General features: G+C 32.8%; 1 protein-coding gene across 1 annotated transcript in view; it reads right to left on the bottom strand.

Moving 5' to 3' along the window:
- Window positions 1-26,349, bottom strand: part of Sf3b2 (splicing factor 3b subunit 2) — a 116,545-nt gene that overhangs the window by 74,901 nt on the left and 15,295 nt on the right. Inside the window, exon 5 of the mRNA XM_072529923.1 lies at window positions 20,272-20,464. Coding sequence (XP_072386024.1) covers window positions 20,272-20,464 — 193 coding nt within the window. The remainder of the gene's footprint in view (window positions 1-20,271; window positions 20,465-26,349) is intronic.

Here is a 26,349-nt window from a genome sequence, read left to right on the forward strand (position 1 = left end):
CTGTTAAGGTTGATCTTCACCCTCGATGAATTTTTTTCTAATCCTAGAGATGGCTCTTCTGCGGCATACTACTGTGGTATTTTTTTTAACTTAATCATAGATTTCTACATGATGACTCTGTAATATTTTCAAACCCTAATATAAATTACAGTTTTCTATCATTATATCCATTGGCTGAGTTGCCAAGTTGTGTAGACAGTAATTTTATCAAATACCTAGTAGACCAAGTAAGCAAAGATATCTTTAACAACATCTTTATGTATAATATTTTACTGCTCCGCTGTGTCAATCGGAATATATTAAAGTTACGCATTTGCAAGAACATAATCCACACATATCATTGAAAAATGACACATATTTATTATGTAAACATTTTTATCGACAAAGAGGTACTTAGCGGCGCTATTTGTGAATATCGTATTACCATTAAATTTATACATGCAATCATATATTAGATTTTTGTTGATAGTTAAAAAATTAAATTATCTGGTATTATTAAATATTTTAGTGGGATTTATATGAAAAATGGTCAATCGTCAAAAATGTTATTTAAAACATGCGAACACGTCTTTCTTTTGGTCTGTTTATTACTGGTTTGAGGTTTGTTATCTTCCTTATTAGTGCGTCTTTTTCTCTTCTTTGTATGTGTCCAAACCATCTCAGTCTGTGTGGATTAATAAATTTCACTATATCTTCCCCTTCGGTTATATTTCTATTTCTTATTTCATGCTTCATTAGTCTTCTATATTCTCCTTGTTCGGGCTTTATTGGGCTGTTTATTCTTATCATTTTGCTTTTAATAATTCTTACTTTTTCTTTATATTTTACTTTTTATTTATATTTTTATTTTCTTTATATCTCTTTCGTAAGACATATTACTTTTGCTACGTATGCTATCACCGGTCTAATTGCTGCTCTATATATTTTTGTCTTTGTTTTTTGCTGTTTTTTTTTATCTTTAGGTGGTGAATGATATTTCCAAAACACGATGTTCTTCTCTCACCTTGTGTGCGTGGTACTGTCATGCGTTGGATGTACGATTTGGGGTAGTTGATGCCTATTTAGTTATCACGGTTCTATTTGGTCTAATTAGTTCTTCAGTTTCCGTTTTCCACCATTTTATAAAGCCAAATGAGTATGTGAAAAGTGGTATTGTGTATGTGTTTATTGCTTTTACTATGTGCTTGGAATTAAGTTTGCTTTTGAGTATTAGTATCCCAGATTTAGTCATACGGCTCACACTCCATCTAAGGGGAAAATTCACTCATCCCAGATACCTACGGTATCAAAAGGATTGAGCTCTGGTGGGACTCTTTCCATGTTATCGAGCCCTAGGTGGCTTGGTATGTTGGAGTATCTCCCAAAAATTTTTGTACACATCTGGACGTTGAGAGTACTACAGCTTTCTGCATAGTCTTGTAGAGATGTTCATTCAGACCTAGCTTTTTTATGTTTTCTAGGAGTTTCTTTGGAATGACTCCAGTAGTAGAGAGAATAATAGGTATTCTCTGGGTACTTTCCATTCTTCACTGTCTTCGTATTTGAATTTCTAGATCCCTGTACTTGGCGATTTTTTCGTTTTGTTTAACACGAAGATTATTGTTGTTGGGTATCGCCACATCAATTAATTTTGTTTGTCTCTTTAGTTTATTAACTAGTATGAGATCTGGTCTATTATGTGCCACTGTTTGTTCTGTGAGCACAGTGCGGTCCCAGTATAGCTTGTAGTTGTCATTGTCAAGTATACTCTCAGGAACGTATTGATAATAATATGGAAGATGGTTTGTTTGAAGAAGTCCCAGTTTGATAGCTATCTCTTGATGAATGATCTTTCTTACTGAGTCGTGCCGACCTGAGGGTCTTTGACGATATATTTCAGGTAATTTTTGGTTGGTATAACCTGATCCTGAATGGCCAGTAGTGAATCTTCTGTTTCAGGGAACATCTTTCCTGATGTCAGCCAATAGTTCGACGCTATATTGTCGACATGGTCTTGACTGACCTCAATGGGATGTCGCCCGTGCAGAGATTTACCCATCCAGGTGCGCATTTTTTCGTCCTTAATAAGATGTTTTATGCGCATTTCTGGTTCCCTCAGTTAGATCGGTGTTGTAATCTACTGCACAAATCGCGCAATGTAAAGTAGATGGCTTGCACCTGAAAATAAGTTCTTAAATTAGTAATTTGTTTTTCGAGTTGCTCACTTATATCCATAAGTCAGTCCTCGTCCTCCGAAATACCGGGGTAATGTCGTTCTTTCTACTGCACTTCGAGGATGGTGTTTTTGTGCCTTGGTGAGGTGTGTTCGTACTTTTCGCTGAAGATTTTCTATATCAAAAAGAGGTTTAATCTTTGTATGTAGGTATATTTAAAAAAATATGCCTATATACCTACATACAAAGATTAAACCTCTTTTTGTGTTACATGGTATACAGCCAGCTACAGGAATTTATTTTCCTTGTGGATTTTCTATATCCGTTTTTGTCCACTTAACAATACCAAATGAATAGCTAAGCGCGGAACATGCGTAGATGTTTAGTGCCTTAAACAAATTTTTACTGTTAAGGTGTAAACGAAGCAGCTGTTTTACCCTTCGTATAAACTCAGTAGTTATCTCAGTTTTTATTTGCTTATGGTCAATCTTCCGCGCTTGCTTTATTCCTAAGTATTTATACATATCATTTTCACCGATGGCCTCGATGTTCTGGCCGTTTTGCATATCGAATCAGCCGGGCTGAACCTTTCCTTTGATTATACGGCACTTGTCAAGACCGAAGTGCATACTAATATCATTAGAGAAATTTTCTACTGTTTTTAGCATCTGATCCAGGTGGCTTCGAGTGGAAGCTAATAGTTTTAAATCATCCATATACAATAGATGATTAAGGTTGATACGCCGGGCTACACAGGATGTGACCAATTTATACAGAGTTGGAAGACAAGTAATTGGGCGGTACTTGGTTGGATCTTGAGTGTTATTTTGATCTTTGGGAATTAAATAAGTTATTCCCTGGGTTAGGAAAGATATAAATAGAAGAAAAAAAATACAAACAATATAGTTAACCTAAGGCTAGGTACAATATTCTGTTCGTTTTCATCAAACTTGTTTTTGAAACTATTTAAACTAGTAGCTTCTACTATAAAAACAAGTCCGGAGACATTCTATGAAAAGCTTTTGATATAAAGTATAAAGCAGAGTTCGCTTTACTAACTATTTTTGCTGTTTGAGTAGACCAACTTAATGTTTGGTTGACCGTAACACCAAAATCATTAACTTCCCGTAGAGACTTCAGAGGAACTCCATCCCAAACATATTATGTATATCGGAAATATGAATATCGGCATGAGAAGATTTAAATGACAAAAAGTCAGAAAACTTAGCATGTAAAGAAGCAATATTGGTTGCAATATTGGTTTTTTGCGGCATTTTGTTGGTTAGTACTAATAATAGTTGAAACTTTATTAATATACTTTATTGTTAGTTCTTTGTTAAGTACTTTATATTTTTCCAGTTCCTCTCGCCATTTATTCAAATAGTTTAGTTGATATTTAGTTATGTCAACCTTTAAAATTGAACTCTAGAAAATTTGGTTCTTAACCACCTCATCTAATTGTGCAACATAAATAATGGACTATTATTATCTGTAAATTTAACCGTTAATGGCATAGGCTTATTACTATTGTTAACCTGCCAATACGAAAAACGGAAAAACGTGGAAACTGATAACGAATATTTGCTTCTTGTTACAATCCTCGAGTTACTCAATTGAGTTACTTTGAGAAAGTTGTTCCAAGGCCTCGAGACAATCCTTAATCGATGCGAATCTATCTGATAACTTAGAAATTAAATCAGATAATTTATTAAACTGATCTTAGAATGTATAGCAACTATTACAGACGATTCTTAGTGACTTCGATTTTGTCCTAGTTATTCTTATAACTTCTTCTTGTGCAATATTTAGACATTGAATATGAATACGAATATGAACAAGTTCGTTTGAAATACCTTCTATAATTATTACACCAGCATCCAGTTCAAATAATTCTAATATGGCACCCATTTTTGATGTTAATAAAGATTTTTCTATCTTACCAGTAAAAAAATATATAAAGAATAGTAGGAAAATGTAACTTGACTTTCACACACAATACAAAAAATCCAACAACGCTAATTGAATAATTAAATTACCACGTTAAATATGCAGAACACAATAATTATTGTATAAATACACAATATGATATTAGATATACATATCTAATATTAGGCTTACAACAAAAGTAGACAAGTGGTAGACATTGTGGACTATCACGGGTTGTGTTTCTCTGCATGTGCTAGCAGTAGAAAAGAGACATCTCTATGAGAGAAGAGAGCATTTGACAACAGCTATAAAAAAAAAAGAAGAAAGGAAAAGATCAATGGAAAGATGGCAAGAAGAGGAGAACAACAAGGAAGATGTTGCCCAGTGGACCAAGATGCTGATCCCGAGCCTAAGGGGACTGGTTAGATTGTCTGTTTTAGGGCGTATCTTCATAGGTTCAGAAAGACAAATACAGATAAATGCCTATACTGCGAATATTCCGACATTGTTCCTCACACAATGCTGGAGTGTAATAGATGTACAGTGGAGAGAAACAGAGAAAGAAATAGGTATGAACCCTGTGACTGTAAGAGAGATGATCGTGAAGATGACTGGAAGTACGGAGGGATGGAATAGTGTTCACAATTACATCCGAGCAGTCATTAAAAAGAAAGAAGAAGAAGAAAAACACCAACCGAGCCAACGACAGAGATAAGATCTAATTACTATTTTAATGGAAATAAGCCACAATTGAAGGTTAAAATAAGTTTATTGACGTTTGAATCTTTGATCTTTGATCTTGCACTAATAACTTGTTTATACTCCAACAATTAATAGAAAAAAGACTAGTAGTTGGTACCAAAGTACATCTAGCCTTCATCGACCTAGAAAAGGCGTATGATATAGTTCCAAGACTTAAATTGTGGCAACAACTCGACATTAGTCCATACCTTTTAGGAATAATTACAGAAGTATACAGGGAGAACACTACTTACCTAAAAATCGGAAATAGACTATCAGAGCCAATAAAAGTAACTAAAGGACTAAAACAAGGATGCAGAATGTCACATTCACTGTTTAATTTATATATTGAGGCAGCCCTCCATAATTGGAAAAACCACTGCCTGGGAATGGGAATCCCCATAGGAAATGACGTACTGTTCTCCCTGAACTTTGCGGATGACCAAGTCGTCCTAGCTCAAGATTTTTATGATCTAGAATTTATGATAAAGCGTCTATACAGAGAATATGTAAAATGTGGGTTACAAGTCAGCATGAAGAAAACAGAATATTTAGTTATCAATTCAGATGCAAGGTTTGAAGTGTTGATCGACGAGGACGTGGAAATCAAACAAGTGGAAAAATTTAAATATTTAAGTGCACTCATTGCTAAGAACGGCTTGGGACAAACCGAAATTAAACACCGAATTACTCAGAGACGTAAAATTGAAGGATGTCTGAACTCCTTATGGTGGGATCGCAACATTTCCAAAAGGAACAAAAAATCACCCATGATCAACCATGGTTGAATCAGTTCTTTGTTATGGCTCTGAAGTATGGACAATTGTCAATGCAGACCTGAAGAGAAGATTGTTAGCAGTTGAAATGGATTATTTAGATTTAGATTTAAATGGATTTAGAACTTTAAATTAAACTAAAACCAAATTTTAGGGACTCAAAATGGAGGTAGCATAAAAAAATTTCAAACCCCCCCCTCAGACAAATTCTGTGTACGCCACTGGTTATGCAAGAAACACTATTTTTATAAATACTAAAATAATTAACTAAAAACGCCTAAATAGGTTTTTAAAACCAAATAGGTTTTTTATAGATATATTACTTATAGAGTGTAAATTTTATGATATCCTACTTTCAAAATAAAAGTTGCAGTATCTACTATTCTGTAACTCTGTAAGTTTCATCATGACCGGTTCAAAGTTCAAACCGATAACATTCCTATTAAATTTTGTTGTTATCTGCCAAAGTGTTGTACAAAATAATTGATATGGCAACCCTGTTAGTGTGACGTTTCGCTTGAAGCGTTTCGAAGCCGAACGTAATGCTATCTATCGATGATAAATACTACCATTGCTTCAGATGGAGCCATCTCCCTACATTACAATTTGAAGGCGGCAGTTCAAAACATAATTCTTGTTTAACGAGATTTTTCATATGTTTAGGAAAAAATATTTAACTTTTTGTTGCAAATATTTTCCACTTTTACAGTTTTATATATGTTGTTATTAAAAAAATTTTCGGTTTCTTACCGGTAACTTTATTATAAGCCGAAACATATTATTTTTTCCTATTGGAACAAAACTGTAAATTCAAAAATTTTCAGAAAATTTATAAGTATTTCTTATAATCATATCTTGATGCTGTAAAAAAATTAACAAAATCCTATGTTTGGTTTTCCCGCTTTATACTTGGAAAAAAGTAGTTTTTTTGAGTTTTTTCAAAAACGAAAACATGAAGTTTGTTTAAAAGTTGTCAAAATACTTCTAGTCATCACATATACCTTCTCAAATTTTTTCAAATTTTTTGAATTTGGGGTTTGTCTTTTGGGGGGTGCAGATCAACCTTAACGAATGAACAGGCCAGACACCAGCCAGAGTCCTATTCGGACGCGAAATGCGACTACCTTGTGATCTAGAGTTTGGGTGTCGACCTGGAGAAGATGTAGCAGGTGAAGATTATGTGATCGAATTACGAAAAAGAATGGACAATGTACACGAGTTGGTCCGTTCCCACCTCCAGATCGCTAGTCACCAAATGAAGAAACGGTACGATACGCAAGCCGAAAAGGGCGTATCGTACCGTTTCGTATGGGCGTATGTTTTAAGAAGAACGACAAAGTCTGGCTCTATAATCCCAAAAAGCGAAAAAGTTGTTCTCCCAAGTTACAGCAGTTTTGGGAAGGTCCATACCTCATTATGGAGAAGATCAACAATATCATCTACCGAATAAGTAAGATTCCGAGGGGAAAGCCGATGATAGTACACCATAACCGGCTGGCGTCTTTCGAAGGTGACCACAACGTAAATGAAGAAGTGGAAGTAAACCAAGTCCAAGATGTGTCTGACCTCACGTTTGAGGAATTCATGGGTGCCTATGGAGGTACCGGTAAAGCAAGACATGGTGTTACCACTGAAGAAAAGCAAGATCTACTCGCGCTCCCCGATGACTACGCACTGGCCCTTACCATCTGGTAAGGGCTTGGCATCCGTCTTTCGAATGAAGTTTGGTCGAGTTGCAGAACTTCAATGACAAGTGCCAGCTCCCGGTAAAACCTTGAAACTTCAAGATGCATCACGTTACCTTTTCTAACTGGTAACAAAAGACACTGCCCGTGACCAACCTACCTACCGAGATGTATGGGAAGCCTTACTTCAATTGAGAGAGCACGTACTAGAGTCCGACGTGCAAAAGTTAGCCATGCCGAAGTTGGAATGCCGCCAATTAGATTGGAGGGTTATCCGAAATATGGTGGAGGAGATCTTTAAAGACACCGAAGTCCAGGTGTTAGTCTGTTGCAATCTGCATAGTTACTGGTGCAGAGAGAAAACCGTCCCTTGTCATTTTTATACAACTGGAAGTTGTAAAAGAGGGTCCAGTTGGCGATACCAGCATACCGTTCCAGTTCCAGTCCCGACAAGGTTCCAGGAGGAACCATCTTTTAAGAGGGGGGCAATGTTACGTAAAAATATGAGTCATATTAAAAACCTGTAAACTTGTTTATTACTAATATGCTTATTCATTCGAGTATTTTCTAGTAAGAAGATCGACGGGTCTCCCTAGGCCAAATAAAACCAGTCTGAGCTTCTGGTTTCTTCGATGGGGGATCGCCGCTTCACCGTTATTCTCGAATAACAGGATTTTATATTTATAGAGGAATTTTGTTATGAAGGGAACAGTTAATTTTGAAGATTCGCGCCGCGTGTAAATTGTATCGTTCGTATAGATAAATTATGTATTATTAGTGGTTTAATAAATTGATATAAATTATCGTGTTTTTTTAATAAATTAAAATAAGAACAATATAATAAATTATAATTAATAAATTCATAACACTATTAAAGAAGTTCTTAAAATTTTTGCGGGTCACCGCCTTTTCTTTAAATGGAGTGAATATTGTTATCCATTTAATTTTTTTCCTCAGTTGAATAATTCCTGCTGGTATTTGGTCTAAGCTTACTTCTTTTCCTCATTCAAGCTGTTTCATAGCTAATTCTACTTCCTCTTTATAGTACCCTGTTCACCTGTTTTGGTAATTTCGGACTATTTCATCTCTTATAACATAAAACAGTTGTTTCAGATATCTTTATCGCGTTTCCTTTTTTTATAGATGAATATGCTGCCGTTTTCATCTTCTACTATTTCATATGGAGCTACACGATTAACAATTCCAAAACAAGAAAACACAAATAACACTCAGAATTATATTATACAACTAATAGTCGAAAAATGAAGCAAGAGGTAGATGACCAAGAAGCCGAAATCTTAATGACGAATACAAATATAATCGACTACTCAGACAATTAAGATCAGCGCTACATGATGCACGCAATGCCACATTTGTACCCTACATTAGTACATTGTCTAAAGTACATTCAGTACAGATAGCAACAAAAACACTTAAAGAGACCTGAACAACACAACCCACCAATTAAGAAAGATGACGTTGGTTGAGGAAGATCAGACCAGGAAAAAATGTCAACATTTTTAGAATACCAGATAATAATAATCAAGCAATAGAAGACTGAAAACTTTTGTTTTTAACTGTACGCCCGTGAATGACTTACCATTTTTTAAATAACACTTAATATTGCACTTTTTTATTGCAATTTTTTCATCTTTCAAGATAATTCTTGAATTATCTTGAAAGATGAATAAATGTATCTTGTACCGAACTGCTAATTGAGAATTATGTTTGTAATGCGATAAGAGGTCCGGATATACGAGACACCGGTGACTCATGCCGCACTGATAAAAATCCGACAGGAATCTGCATTTCTATAAAAAAAATAGATTAATTTGTTTTGTGTATTAATTTAGTTTAGGTCGAACAATAGTTGCAGTAAAAGATTTTTCTAAATATAGAATGTAAACCATATTTCCAATGCTTTGTGAAAGAGAACCAGTTTATAATATTCCGGACGACGTAATAATACCGTATTTTAGAATATTGGTCGATGAATTGAAATCATTGTTCAAGAAACGAATTATTCATGTGCAGATGTTTTACTATAAAAACATGTAAAACCAAAATCTCGATTAAAAAAGTTGCAACCAGTTACTCACGATGAAACTTAACCCCATTATTGATTTTACAAGTGATAAAATGGGTCGAGAAGAGACCAGTTTTAATCCTTACAACATTTAAACATAATAGTTGTATCTTGGTTTAATCAAATAAAAAGATAAATTATACACAAGTACTAAAACCACAAACTATTCTCGATTATAACTTGGTGAAAAAGAGTGGTGATTTTAGTGATCAAGTGGCTTCTTACCAAAGCCCAATACGCAAAATTCTGAAGTGGAAAACGTAAAAAAAGCGACAACCTATCCTTGAGTTCAGACTGGATTTCGCGAAGGCATTTGCAAATAAAGAATTGTTGTAATCCTCACGACCAGTTACACCCAAAAATACCATCTCAGGCAAAGCGATGTACAAAGAGAAGAAAGTGTACAAGATGTTACAAAATTTTAAGAAGAAGCATGACTAGTAGAAAGGCCGATAGAAAAGTTAAAAAAGTTAAAACATACTCTGAAGGATAAGATATGTCTAGTGTGCTTCAATGAAGCACATTAAAAACAATTTTACTTATACAGGAACTATTATTGAGTTAAAACGTAGTGTGCCTCAAGTGGCCTTATAGTATTGGAAGTCGTAAGTTGATAGTTTCTAGTAGAACGTTTTTATTGTTAATTACCTCCGTAAAAGTGAGTTATAGTATGTATAAAAAAATGGATGTAAATAATATGCCTTCGACATCTAAAAAAGCTAGATGTGAACATAAACGTAGATTGACCACTGCTGAATTACAATTATTGTTAGAAGCATCTGGCGTAGATTAAATGAATGGTGGAAATGACTCTGATTGACTCTGACGAAATATTTGCACAAAGTCGTTCAGAAAAATCGAGGATTGCGTTTTGGAAAGGGACAACACAAACAGAATTTAAGACTTTTCTCGGGCTTATGTTCCATATGAGGACAATTAAGATGAACCGTCTGAATGACTACTGGAAAAGTATGGGTAACTTCTATAATAGTGTTGACTTGACTAGAGAATTGCTCATAGCCCATATTAAAAAATAACCGAATAGACAATCCTCACTTGTCAAAGAAACTAAAAAAACGTGAAGTGGTCTAAAAACTAAAAAGTCCCCTATTCAAACTGGTTTTTAATAAAAAAATTTAATAATATGTTAAAGTTTTTTTAATATACCCTAAAACTGAAAGCGCCAAGAATCGATTGCAAGTTACAAAATACTTGTAGAGTCATACTGTTTGAACAAGTACAGTTGTTTAAATAATCGCTTTCTGTGATAAACAAATTGAATAAATTGTAAAATATTTTTTGATCTGCTTGATATTTAGCACACTTTAATAACTCATCAACTGCCATAATTTCAAGTAGCTATATTACCTGTCGTTAGGCAAAAAACAAAGTTATTAACATTTATAAATTACTACAAACATAATATCTTGTTTACGGTTTTTTTGGAATTATCTCAATTATTTATGTATTTAAATTTGGTATTTCTCTACATAAAAAACTTTTTATGGTCTACAACTTTTATTTGAATTATTTTTCTTTAGAATGTATACAAAACGTTTTATAAGCAAAAAAAATTTTTTTTTGCCTTTTAAGATTGTTTAAAAAAACAAAGCAAAATCAACTGTACGTCTGTAAGAATTTTTCGTCGGCTACCCCTCATACTATTTAGAATTTAAATTTCTGTATAAGATTTTTTTAAACTATTTAGCGAGGTTCCCTGAACTACTTTCATATGGCATGGTCAAAGTCAAATATTGTTTTTTTATGTGATTAAGCCACAATTATTGGTCGATATTGAGATGAAAATTACATTTTTAATTAACTAAGGTCAAAGTCAAATATTGTTTTTTTATGTGATTAAGCCACAATTATTGGTCGATATTGAGATGAAAATTACATTTTTAATTAACTAATATTTAACGATACGATTTCCAATATTTAACCTTGTTTACTGTAGAAATTATGTAAAAATATGTATACACATTTTGTACAAAAAAAAACGTTTTTTGAGAACGATTTCCTGAATGGAAATCAAAATGTCAAACATTAAATAATTAAAAATGTGATTCTCATCACAATCACAACCAATATTTTTGACTTAATCCCATAAAAACCTAATATTTATCTTAAACTATTCACTGATAGCTTCGATTAAACAGCTTGGAAATTGAAATATGTAAAATATTCCCCTACACAACTCTCTGGGAAAAAATATCCAAATTGAATAAATAGAACAACTGAACGTTGATATAAAAAACCTGTTGATTGACCCCAGCCGGCTGAAACCAGCAGGCCGGCAGGTAGTTCCAATGCCTTTATTTGAACTTGACCCAAACCGATCGATATTTTTGTTTTCAAATATTATTTTAAGTATTAACACTGGCAACATCTATTGGCATTAAAATGATACCAAATACAGTAATTTTACCTCCCGAGGTCAAAATGATGGTTTGATGTAAAAAATTTAATATATAAAAAAATCGGATTATTGAAAAACCGCCAACCGTGCCAAGCCTACAAAGGTGCACTAAACGAACATACCCGACTTATAAATAGAAAATGATAGCATTTCTTGGTGATGCTAAAGAGCTTAAAATGATAGCGGGATGTATATATATATATATATATATATATATATATATATATATATATATATATATATATAATATATATATATACATATATATATAATATATTTATATATATATATATATATATAAATATATATATATATATATATATATATATATATATATATATATATATATAATATATATATACATATATATATATAATATATTTATATATATATATATATATATATATATATATATATATAAATATATATATATATATATATATATATATATATATATATATATATATATGTATATATATATAATATAAAAAATACATGGTGTAAAAGACCAAATTGACAAATTATTCTATACACCAATACATAAGAAAAAGACAATTAAAATCAGTTTAAAAGCCACGTGTGCCGGCCAACTGTGAATTGTGAGGTTAAGAGTAGATGTCATTCCTGGACATTGCAAATGACACCACTTCTTTAATTTTTTCCTTTTTCTTATGAAGTACTACTACTGTTAGACTACACATCAAAATTTACCAGAAAGCTGTTTGAAGTTCAAAAACCAAAACTGTATACTAAATACTTTAAGATTGACTGAAAGCTAGAACTTTACAATGAATCAGTTGTTGAGACATCATTGGGACTGAGAATGGTTATCTAAATATATTAGGTAGGAGTAAATAGTGTTTAATTGATTTATATCACTCCTTTTGTTCATCGTATTGGCATTCTAAGAAATGAATGCCATTTCTAAGAAGTCTTTTAGTTGGAGTTTTAGCTACAGAGTCCATGTATTTTGTAATATTTGAATCAATCAATGAGTGGTGCGTAAATTTGTCACCTGTGAGTAGAACATCCACGAAAGACAAATCTCAATAACGTAAGTTCTAAAATCTTTACACCTTTCAATATATGTTTCGAGTATATGCTTTACTAACAGTCGCACTTTATTTCAGTTTTTCCTGATGATGAAAATAAACATTTTCGAAAGCTTAAAACTTAGTTAAAAGAGTACATTTATTTCACCGCTGCTTATCCCAATAAACCTCAAAGCTCCGTTTTCTAACGTTGTCAACAAAGACTTCTTTTTCCTTATATATATATATATATATATATATATATATATATATATATATATATATATATATATAGAAATGTTTCTTCAACGTCGATATTCCCAAAAAAAAATCTTTATTTCGAAATAAAATGTTACAATTTTTGAGAAATTCTACAAACTACTACATTTAATGATTTAAACTTGACTATTGAAACATAATAATTACAATAATAATAAAAATATTGATTTCTTCCTATTTATAACGTCGGATATCGGAATCTGCTGATTCTTAATAGTAAGGGAGCTTATGGCTACATTTCTCCTCCCTCCATTGGTTGGGACTTCGTCCTCGAAGTTTTGGTTACTTCGGCTATCAGCTCGTCTAGTATCTGGATCTGGGCAGGATGCAATTTTTCTCCAAATAGGATTTTGGAAATTCGTTTTCTTTTCCTAATTAGGAAGATTATTAGGAAAGCTAAAATAGTTAAAAATATTATAACAGAAGTGGTGCTCAGTCCTATGGATAATCGGGGTAGTACTTCTATGGTATCTATTGGTTGAATTTGGCCATGTGTCTCTGGGATTGTTAATTTTTCAATTTTCATCTCATGGTTTGGTATTAATTTTATTGGAACAATTTTTGGAATGGAAATGTCTTGAGACGTCTTTTTATTAAATTGGATACCTTCAATCATTATTGGTACATCTGTCGTCAAGAGGCTGGTTGAATTAATTTCTATCTGCTGGATTCTCATTGGGTGAACTATTCCTAGCAATATGACTTTGCTGGTTTCTTGGAAAAAGTTCTCTGTGATTAATGTTTTTGTGCAATTATCTACATTGGGTATGTTACATTTGGATTGTACATAGTTGGAACAAACTATGTTATCGCCTTGTCCTATACAAGTGTTGAACCATTTATTATTTGTATAGTAGCTTGCAGGTGGCAGAATCATAACATGATCTTTGTTTGGAATGGGATAGATTTTATAGGTAGTATAAGGAATTTCATGGAGTATAGGGATTTTAATTATTATGAGCATTGTATTTGAAGTTACACAAACTAAAGTTTTTGTTGATTCTATAAGTTCATAAGGGTGTTCATTACTATTGGGAATTGAATTTCTGGGATAAATTTTGAGAAGGTTCTCTTTAAGGTCTATTATTTCCTTTAAAGTGAATAATTCTATATTGGAGATATTGAGTTCAGATAAAGTAATGGTTCTAATAAGTTTCATTAGAAATTCGTTTATATTTTGGAGATTTATTATCTCGTTGTGTAGAATGATATAGCTGTCAAAATCAGCTGATAATTTGTTGAGTGCAGATATGAGAATTGAATTATCAGAATTCAGTTTTTCTAAAAGTTTATCGAATCTCGTGTTAAAAGAGTTTCCATAAGATATTTGGTTATTAAATTTTTTTATGATTTCGTTTTGTTTATTTTCTAAAGAGATTATGTGTGATTTTAACAGGTCTAAGTCAGAGTCGTCTGGATTTCCAGTCACGTATTTGATGGCTGTACCTAGAAAATTAAAAAGTCCGCGTTTCTGTTTTCGCGTAATCTTGTGTAGATCGTCTTTTGTTTGTTCTTGTATGTGGGTGTATTGGGAGTACAGTAGCGAGAGAGGTGCATTTTTGAAGTGATCTTTGAAATAGCTTGTCGGACTAGCGTCAATACTGTCGGATAATTTGTCTAGTGGAATGTGAAGAAAATGTCTGTGATAGTGGGAGATTTCTCTTGATTTGCCTATCTCTTCAGCATAGTAACCATTATTCGGAATCTCCTGAATATTGAGTGGATGGACCAGGGCGAGGATTGTCCTGTGAAAAATTTGGGTCTTGAGTAGGTTTATCTACATGTTTTCGTATTCGTTTTACATATTTAAGGTGAGTGCTTGTTAAATTTTGTTTATCTGTTTTACCGATTATTTTTGTTTTGTCTTGCGTTTCCGGATGAATAGTGGAGAAAGGGGCTTGTAATTTGGACTTATGTTTTTTCTTAGAAACATATAGGGATTTTGTAAGGTCTATTTCCGGAATATCTTCGGCATTTTCGTTTTGTCTATCTAAAAGTTGTTGTCTTTTTTGTTTTTGTTTATTATATAGTTCTGCAATAAAGGGTTGGAGTTCTTCTTTATGTCTTTGATTATATGTTTCGTATATCGGAAGATCAAAGTCGAAATGTATTTCTTCTGCATAGGGTCTTTACAGAATTGAGAACGGGGAATAATCTGTGGAACTGTGGATTGATTGGTTGTAAATAAGAATGGCGTGTGTTAGAATGTCATCTAACGAATCATTTGGATTTTGGGCTTGTAAGGTCCTAAGTTTTTCAATAAGAGTTGAATGAAAGCGCTCTACAGGAGAGTTTGAGGAAGAATTGTTTACTGTTGTAAAATGTATTTCGATTTTGTGGATATTTAGGAATTCTTTAATGACTGCAGAATTAAATTCGGTGCCGCTGTCGCATACAATCTTTTTTGGATAATTGTGGTGCGAAAAGTAGTGTCTTAATTTATTTAGTATGGAAATGGAAGTTTTGTCGGTGAGCTTATAGCATTGACCGTATTTGGAAAAAGAATCTATTATTGTGAGATACAGGTTTTTATTGCAGTGGAATAGATCGATATGTAATATATCAAAAGGTTTTTGACCTAACAACGGTCCTAATTGGGGAAGTTTATAAGGGCGTCGTTCGTATTTATTTTTTAGGCAAATTTCGCATTTACTGATAAAATTAGAAATAGTTGTCTGCATTGAGGGCCAATAAAATTTTTGTTTTAAATGTTTGTAGGTTTCAATTATTCCGTTGTGATATTCTACGTGATATTTCTTTATGCATTCTATTTGTTGGTTTTCTTCTTCTATGTCCTGAAGTAGTATATTGCAAAATATTGCTTTGACTGTGGAATTTATTTTTTCTTTAAAATAGTTACAGATAAAAGGTCTAAATTCGTGAGGGATTGTTATTGCAAATTTTTGATTTGGTCTAAGGATATTTTGGAAGGTATTTGCTATTTCTGTTTTCCAATTATTTGTCAAAGTGACAGTGTAGCGGTGTTTGTTAAAAATTCTTTTGTATTTAATTTCAAAATTATTTGACTCTGGTTTAAAAATAATTTGGTTTGAGGATAAATTAATTGGTTCAGGTGAAATCTCTATTCCAGTGATAGGGTTCTCACCTGATGTATGTTGTGTGTTAGTACTGTTTTGTAAGTTGTCAAAATCGGCAAGGAAATCGTCTATGTCGAAATTGTCGGGTGGTTCAGCACATTCTGAATTCGGGGGTTCAGCACATTCTGAACTCGAGCTTAGGGCATTTATTTGGACTCGGCTAAGAGCATCAGCAACTTGATTCTCTTTGCCTTTTTTATATTTAACTTCAAAATCATATTCTTCTAGTTTAAGTCTCCATCGGGCTAATCTAGAAGTGGGGTCTTTAATTTTGTAGATCCATACGAGAGGATTGTGATCTGTTTCTACGGTGAATTTTTGGTTGTATAAATACATACGGAAGTGTTTACAAGAATCTAGTATGGCTAAAAGTTCTTTTTCAATAGTGGAGTAGTTTCGTTCTGCGGAATTTAGAGTTCGAGAATAGTAGGCAATAGGGTGATTATTTTGAGATAATACTGATCCTATAGCTATATTAGAGGCGTCTGTAGTCAGTACAAAAGGCTTTTCGAAGTCTGGATATTGTAAGACTGGAGAATTAGTTAACAATTGTTTGCATTTTGCAAAACATTCTAAATAATTTGGATTTGTGGGGTCGATAGTTGCTCCTTTTCGAGTACATCTCGAAAATGGGGACGTTATTTTTGCAAAGTTGGGTATGAATCTTCGGTAGTAACCGATTAAACCAAGAAATGATTTAATTTCTTTTACTGTTTTTGGTAGAGGATATTTTTGTATAGCTTCGATTTTTGCTGGGTTAGGTTTGATTCCTTCGGTTGTCACTACGTGACCTAAGAAAGAAACTTCTTTCGTGAGAAACTCAGATTTGTCTAACTGAATTTTTAAATTATTTTTTCTGAAAGTGTCAAAAATAGTCGCAATATGAACTAAGTGTTCTTGCAGTGACTTGGAAAAAATAATGACATCGTCCATGTAGACGAAGCAAAACTTATGAATAAAGGGCCTAAGAATATTGTCCATTAACCTTTCGAATGTTGCTGGGCTATTCTTTAAACCAAAGGGCATACGTAAAAATTCAAAGTGACCATGCGGAACTGAAAAGGCTGTTTTCCGAATAGAATCCGGATGAACTTCAATCTGATGGTAACCTTGAGCTAAATCTAATGTTGTGAAATAACTGGCTTTTCCTAAGTTATCCAGTATCTCATCTATCTGAGGAAGTGGGTAGCGATCACTTTCAGTATGATCATTGAGCTTCCTGTAATCAATTACTAATCTAAATTTTTTCTGACCTGAGGCATCAGCTTTTTTTGGTACTATCCAAACTGGAGCTGAGTACGGTGAAATTGACGGTCGAATTATCTTATTATCTAATAAATTATTTATTTGTTTTTTTATTTCTTCCTGCATTGCTTTGGGATGCCGAAATCCCTTTACATAAATTGGATTTTCATCCTTTGTTTTAATTTCGTGTCTAACAGCTGACGTGAAAGTTAAATTTTTGTTTTCGTCGTAAAATACGTCTTTAAATTTTTTGCAAAGACTTATAATTTTATATTTTTCTTCGTTATTTAAGTGCGAAGTACGGATTTTATTTTCATTAAAATGCGTCGTTGGAATTTTTACTATATTATAATTACAAAAGTTCTCAACTTCAATTCTCTTATTAAATTTCATAGGCATAGGTAAGTCGAAAGTGTCTAGAAAGCCGTTTTTTGCAACGTGAATAGAATGGGGAATTTTGATACCTTGAAAGTGTCTTTCGCGCAATAAAACTTCGCCATTATGAACGCTTACTGGAATTTTTTGGTATAAAGTTTCAAATGGAATGCTAACATGAGGATTCTCAAAGGTTAAAGTATGAGTTGCGTAGCTAATTGTGGCGTGGAATCTTTTCAGATCGTAAGTTCCAAGGAGGATATCAAAGTGTTGACTAAAGTCGGCAATTTTTACGTCGAATGTTTGTGGAATTCCATAATCTAGGAATAGTGGCGTCTTAATATTTAAGTCGTGCTTGGAAGTAATTTTCATTGACGTTAGCGAAAAAGGTTTTCGATAAATATGATTTTTATCAAATAGTTTGAGAGCTCGCGGATTTAAAATTGAATGGGAACCGCCGGTATCGATTAAAACGCGTAGATGTGTTTTGGGTGCAACGAAGCAGGGTAACCCAGGGGAACTTTCAATATTATGTAGGTTTATACAGGGGGTGGATGATCGTCTAACGGGATGGCTTGAAAATCCTGATGATTTTCATCATGCAAATCGGGCTCTTGTTCGGATTCGTAATTTTCGAAATCATTTTCGAAATATTGGGTATCATTTGAGTCTATGTGAAAATTGTGGCTTCTATTAGTTGTAATTGTCATGGGCTGATGGTTTCTGGTTGTGGTAGTTTGAACACCGCTCATTGGAGTAGCAAAATTTGGTTGGGGTCGAGGAGCTTTATATTTATTTAATCTGTGTTGGTTGTTTTTCGGAACATTGTTTCGTTGGAAGGATTGATTTTGTTCGTGAGAACTGAAATTTTGTCTCTGAGGAAAATTATAGTTCTGTTGTGGAGTGAAGTTAAAATTGGGCTCTGTGTTGTGAGTTGAAGGTCTCACATAATTTGAATGCGTGGGTTGGAAGTTTGAGTATGTGGGTTGAAAGTTTGTGGATCTTTGATTATTCGAAGATTGATAGGGTTTATTTTTGAGTGGGGCCTTTTTGTTTTGTTGGCTCTTAAGGAAGTTCATGTATTGTTGTTGATTTTTGTGGTTATCGTAGGCAATACACTTTTGAAGGGCTTCTTCTAGGGAATTTAATTCAAAATGCGATAAGTATTCGCAATAAGGCTCGTTGATTCCGGTACAGAAAGTTTTGAGGGCCATGTTTTTGAAGTATGGAGTTTTAAAAGTGACTGTCGCGGGATTATCGTTTAGGGTGATGTGTTGGAGTAAATCGTTCAGATTTGTAGTTATTCTCTGATGATAATTGTCGTAGGATTCACTATGTTTTTGGACGGTAGTGGATAGTTGTGTTACTAATATGTCTTCGGAACGTCTGTCTTCGTATTTAGTTAATAACGCTGGACGAATTTCTGTCCAATTGGTTTTATTAGAATAGTTTAAGAAATTTCTAGGTTCTCCTTTAACTCGAGATACGATATGGGAATTTAAGATAAATTCTTGGGACGGATTTAAATCTTGGGTGCCTAAGAAAACTATTAAATTATCTACTGCTTTGATAAAGGTGGAGAGGTTGTCTCCAGAAGAGAATTCGGGCAGAGTTGAGCAAAGGCTAGCAATATCGCTATTGGTCATCGGCATTTTGGAACGTAATTTAGATGCAGGCTTAGATTTAGAGGTTTGTAGATTTCTTTTTATTTTTAAATTTAAATTGTCGAATAGTAAACTTAAATTTTCGATACTATTTTGGGAAATATCATTCAATGTACTCATAAAATATATGCAAAAATATAAATGCAAGTATATATAAAAATTCGTTGAAGTAAAATGTTATAAATAATATAAATTCAATAAACAATAAATAATAAATTCAATGTAAATGTTTAAGAATTCAATGAAAATAATAAATGCTCATAAACAATGGTAAAGAAAGGAAAAACTTACGCAAGGATGATCGTGTTTGATTTCCAATACATTTTTCTCTTTTACCAGGTTCTTCAGGATTTCATTAAACTAATGTAGACCAGGAAACGACTATGTTTCTGTATGAAATATCCTGTGGTTCGCAGCGCCAGAAATGTTTCTTCAACGTCGATATTCCCAAAAAAAAATCTTTATTTCGAAATAAAATGTTACAATTTTTGAGAAATTCTACAAACTACTACATTTAATGATTTAAACTTGACTATTGAAACATAATAATTACAATAATAATAAAAATATTGATTTCTTCCTATTTATAACGTCGGATATCGGAATCTGCTGATTCTTAATAGTAAGGGAGCTTATGGCTACATTTCTATATATATATATATATATATATATATATATATATATATATATATATATATATATATATATATATATATATATCTATTTTAAATTTATTATGCAATACAGGTTCCGTAAACAACTATCCCATAAACATAAAAAATAATCAACTTACCTCCTCTAGGTCATCCATATCATCAACTTCTTCAGCTACAGCGACTGTCTTACTTGATAAGGATGTGGGTAAAGCTAAAGTGGGCGGGGCAATATCTGCCTTGTGGTCTGATATTTTAAATGATTCAAAAATACTGTAAAACTGCCTATATTGTGGAGCCAGTTCATGCAGTCCAATGGTTTCTTGAACATACCTAAAACAATTGAAATAAGATGTGTGAAGCAGTACATGTACTAAATAGGGATAATAATATTCTACACATGTATTTTCTCGCAATTCTTCTAGATATTATTGCAGCCAACACTTCGCAATTTTGGTTGTACTAATCCCAGGAGGCTGATAACAGAAAATAAAACTGATACTGAATCATTACTGAAACAGCCAAATAAACTTAAGAGAAAATACAAGAAAAACAACGAAGAATGATTTGATCAAGAATGTCCACATGTAATAAATAGCAAAAATATAGCTAGACAGACATGATTACAAAGAAACTCCCAATTACATAGAAAAGCATTTGAAGAAAAGAGGAGGGATACAACGTGACCAAGCAGAAGGAAAAAGGAAGACATGTTAAATAGAATATACAACAAATAAAAGACAATATGAATAGGAGATCGGCCAAATTTTACAAAAAACAAAACTAATGCAAGGTTCATTCGAAGTATAACAATTTGCAAGGACAAAACGGGATGATAATCAATGAGAAATCAAAAATTCTAAAAAGATGGGAAGAATATTTCCAAGAGCTCCTAAACCCAGAAAAAGAACAAAGACAAACAGACGAAATAATACATTACACAGCAGTATAGCTAGTTGAAGAACTAATATTAGAAGAAACTATGTATATCATAAAGCCACTAAAGAACCACAAAGCGCCTGGCACAGACAGAATAGCTACAGAACCATAAATTAATTTATAATTAATAATAAATAAAATTATAGAGGCATAACACTGTAAGATATATAAAATATCGGGATAGATAAAATATCAGGATTTATACACCATAGGCTGGAGCCATTTTCAAAGGAAATAATAAGTGAGGAAATCATGTTATATTACTCCAGTCGTCAGAGATGAAAATGCCACTGAACCTCTAAAAAGCATACGAACAAGATGAATTTTGCCGAGAATGTCAATTTTGGGACCCAAAAAAAAAAAGAGTCAAAAAAGCCACTCGTACGCCCAGGCTTCCCCCTAAAAGCCCCCCTTGTAGGGGGAGAAAAACGGAAAATATCGATTTACCAAAAATCTTAAAACCGTAGAAAAAAATGTTTCAAACCAGAAATGTAGCTGAGATAATTATTTTGAACACAAATGTTTATTAGTACTTTTTCTGTAGAATGAACCGTTCTCTCAGAAACAACGCTTGAAGCGACCGGCGATTTTAAATATCAATTACGCACGTGAAATCAATTTTTTAAGTAAAATTTGTTTCAACTTGACGGTAAAAATTAGATATCTTTTGATCAGAGTGCTCTATCGATAACAATCAAAATGAGTTTTAATGGTGTAATCACTATTTGCATTTTACCACAAATGAAGTCAGTTTGTATAAAGCGGTTAAATAAATAAACGTTGCACTATTTTTGCCATTTTTTACGATTCTTGTGAGATTAATAAAATTTATTACTTACATTGACCGGTCGCTGTGAAATTTCCATTGCTACACCCTAATCTTTAAAACCTATAACATGAAATTTTGATCAGAGTGTCATATCGACAAAAATTAAAATGGGTTTTAAATAAGAAGAGTACAGCTTTCGTATGCAATTTTTGCATTTGGCTGGTTTGATAACTCGCTTGCGTAAAACTGATACACTAGTAGACTTTATTTTTATTAAAAGAAACTCACAAAAATCTCATTACACACATTATTTTTACGCTCAAAATTAAATCTGTTTCTAACTTCATTGTCTTCTTCTTTTTTCATCTGCTGTCACTTCTCAACTAAAGGTGTGGACAACTGCACCCACTCTCACCGCAACTGCACTTATGTTTTAATTCTCCATAACAGCCGCAATAAAGTTAGTTTCTACAAAGCTGTTAAATAAATAAACGTAGCGCAATTTTTTCCATTTTTATTTTAACTTATAATATAAAATTTCGATTTTGAGTTTTGGCAACAAATATGAGATATTTGAAATATGCCTAAAAACGCTGAATTTAAACTTTCACATTACAACGATCTGACGTCACGGGAAATATTTCCACGAAGACGGTATTAGGTGGAATTTGTAGCTGAAGTTGGTAGTTCTGAAAAACGTAGGTATGCAATCGAAAAGAGGGCGTTTTAAGTATGTTAGATCGTTTGTAATGGGAAAGTTTAAATTCAGCGTTTTTTATGGATATTTCACATGCCTCATATATGTTGCCAAAACTCAAAATCGAAATTTTATATTATAAGTTAAAAAAAAATGGAAAAAATTGCGCTACGTTTATTTATTTAACAGCTTCATAGAAACTAACTTGCGGCCAAATGCAAAAATTGCATACGAAAGCTGTACTCTTCTTATTTAAAACCCATTTTAATTTTTGTCGATATGACACTCTGATCAAAAGATATCGAATTTTCACCGACGAGCTGATACCAATTTTATTTAAAAATTGATTTCGCGCGGGTAACTGACATTTAAAATCGCCGGTCGCTTTAAGCGTTGTTTCTAAGAGAACGGTTCATTCTACACAAAAAGTGCTAATCAACATTTTTGTTCAAAATTATTTCGATTACATTTTTTGTTTGAAACAATTTTTTCTACGGCCTACAGACCCTTGGTAAATTGATGTTTTCCGTTCCCTCCCCCCTTCTTGGGGGGTTTTAGGAGGAAGCCGGGAGGTAGGAGTGGCAAACTTTTTTGCATCTTTTTGGACAAAAAAATGGACATTCTTAGCAAAATTTAGCTTGTTCGTATGGTTTTTAGAGGTCAAATCTCTGACAACTGGACTATATGAGATATACATGAAAAATGTTTTGAGTATAACATACCAATTTACATTGTATAAAAATTTTATTTGTAACTATTGTTTGACGTCTCGATTTCCACTCAGTACATCGTTTTCCAAAAGGATTTTTTTTAATAAATAGCTTTTAGTTAAAAAGTCTGAAGGTGGTGTTTTTACCCTCAGGATGATATCAAATTCTAATTATTTTGTGTGTTTATCTATTGTACATAATGTGATTTTTAATTAATTCGCTAATGTTGGTGTAATCTCTGGTTCTGTGTTCTTGTTGCCCACTTTTACTTTTACTGTTGGTAAACAGAGCATTCTACGTTCTGCTGATCGGTTTGCTACATAATTTTCGTCATTATGTAGGATGCTGCATCTTCGATTTTTCTCTTTTTCATGCCTGTTTCTTTCATGCCTATTTATGCATCTTTCCATTGTACTCAATGGATATACAGTTGGTACAGAATAAATCCCGATGCACGTCATCCGCGTCAACGTAAATGACGTCACATGATACCAACACAAAATATTTAAGTCGTAGGTCTGAACCTTGTTAAAATCTTTTAGTCAAGTACACTGGAATTATAGCCACTAGATATATTTTATTATATACGCGTAGAAATAATATTTGAAGACTAAACTTGAAGAAATACAACATAACTTGTTTCATATAATTTGTATAAGTGATTATAAGGCGTATTATCCGGACAAGCACTCTCTGCGATCGAACAAAAGTGACATTTTGGAATAAACTTAACACTTATGTGACAGTTGCGGTGTTGACACTTCAATTTTGTTTTTATTATTTACCATTAATTAAAATCCGTTCTTTTTAGAACAAAATTAGTGTGATTTAATTACAAACTGTCACATAAGAAGTGAAATAGTCGTTGTAAAGAGATGGTAGCTTTTTTGATTCATTATTTTGAAAAGGCACGTAAAAACGGCCCCATTCTACCGTTAACTGCTGTTAGGGAAGTATGTAATGTACTTTTTATGCATTTATGTGGATGCTTAAAATATACATTTTTGTTTTAGCGTGTAGCTACAGCTTTAAATTTACATATTTCCACTGTGAGTTCTATCTCTCAGGCCGTAAAACTAATACAGCTTTAACATCACCACCCGAAAAACGTACTAGGCCTAAGAAAGTTAACAATACTGAAATATAAATTCGTAAATACAGAAAAAATACAGCGAAATTCGTAATACAATTTAGAGTATGTATGAACGTGTATGAACGAAGTAAGTATACGTTTTGTTAGATATCATGAAGTATATTAAGTTAAACAGATTTGTTTAACATGTAATAAAATTTAATTCTTTTCAGAACATGTGACTTTGATCTCTTTATGGATACAATTCAGTCTCATTGCCAGAATTTTTGAGATTACGTCAAAAATATACACATGAAGAACTATAAAAGTTTGTTTTTATATATGAAACTTGGATTTATATATATATATATATATATATATATATATATATATATATATATATATATATATATATGTACTCATGGTAAAATGAGAGTAAAAGAAATGTAAAAACTATCAGTTTTATTCACATCTATCAAAACTGATGGAAAACGGTAATATATTTAATCATGTTAAAAACATAAAGGTGTTGATATAAAATTCTTTTATAGATACATTATTCTTTATGCTTGTAATGAAAATGGCTTCATTGATGGTGCAGAGACTATATTTTCCTCTAAATCGGCTTTAACCCTTTCAGACCCGGTGTCCATTGCAATGGACATACATTTACGTAAGCCCTACAACAAAATTAAACTCCTGTAAATTGCTGACAACTACATATTTTTTATTTTGCATATAGCTCCATGATAGATGCTACAATCAGTTGGGCACATTGGTGAAAAGGATGGTGATATCGAAGCTGTCTATCATATTGTTGGAATTACAATCTAATTCTGTTAGTGTTTGCAAGAAATGTTCTTTTTGTAAATTTTATTCTGTTGTTTGCTAAAGACAGTATTATGTCTATCTATAAGGAACTTTGATAGTTTGCTGCAGGGAGAACCCATGCTGCTGCAAATTGGTCTGAGGGGTACATTTTCTGTGTGTATTTTGGGGCGCTGAATAAATGTCGTATAATGGGCTATTAGTGTTTTTCTTTGGTATTCTGTCAGGTATTCTTTAAATTTGTGCATTGTTTTATATATTCCGTTTTCCAGTGATTTGTGATTTGGATCCTTTCTACCAACCTGTATGGGCGTTCGACGAAGTGAATGAGAATGAGAAGTGAATAGAGAGAGAGTATGAACTTGGTCCAAAGCAAATGTCTACATTGGCTCAGCTTTTCATACTTTTCGAAAAAAGATGTGAAATACTAGAAAAATTGCAAAACTCAAACACTCATACACAAAACTCTAACCGTAATTCCTCTACACGTATCACATATCTTTCTAATGTAAATCATATAAAATGTTTATTTTGGTCTCAACTTCTTAAAATTTATAATTGTAATGGTTTTAAAGGCTCATAATATCTAGAAAAAGTTAGGTTTGTAAATACAAATCGGCTATGTAGAAATTGTTTAGGAACAAGGCATTTTACTACAAATTGTGGTTCGCATTCAACTTGCTCTATCTGGAAACTAACTCTTTCACCAGGACAAGCATATACAAAACTACTGCTACACAAATATATCTCCAGAATCTCATATTGGTAGAAATGGTAACCACACGCTCAGTGGAAATTGTCAACATGCTGGCTTTAATATTCAAATCTCATCCTTCAATGACCAAGCTCCGATGGTAAATCTTAAGATATATTCCTTCAGGACAACATAAAATGGGTTCAACGTCTCATGTCCTGCACTGCCAAATTCAACTTGTAAATTGCCCCTTGTAAAGGTATATAGGTCTAATTTAAACATACCACATGATATTAAACTTGCAGAATTTTCATTCTCAGTTCCTGGTGGAATTGATCCGTTATTAGGCTTAATAAAAAAAAAAATAAATGTAGGTCAATAAAACTTAGTAACGGCCCCATACTGCAAAACACTCATCCTTGATATGTTCCTTAGGAAAAATTACCTTCCAGCCCCAAATATCATACTCATTTGCAAACCTCAAATATCCATGTCAACTCTTATTTTTC

This window comes from Diabrotica undecimpunctata, chromosome 4 (genome assembly GCF_040954645.1).
Source record: "Diabrotica undecimpunctata isolate CICGRU chromosome 4, icDiaUnde3, whole genome shotgun sequence".
In the NCBI taxonomy this organism is placed as follows: domain Eukaryota; kingdom Metazoa; phylum Arthropoda; class Insecta; order Coleoptera; family Chrysomelidae; genus Diabrotica; species Diabrotica undecimpunctata.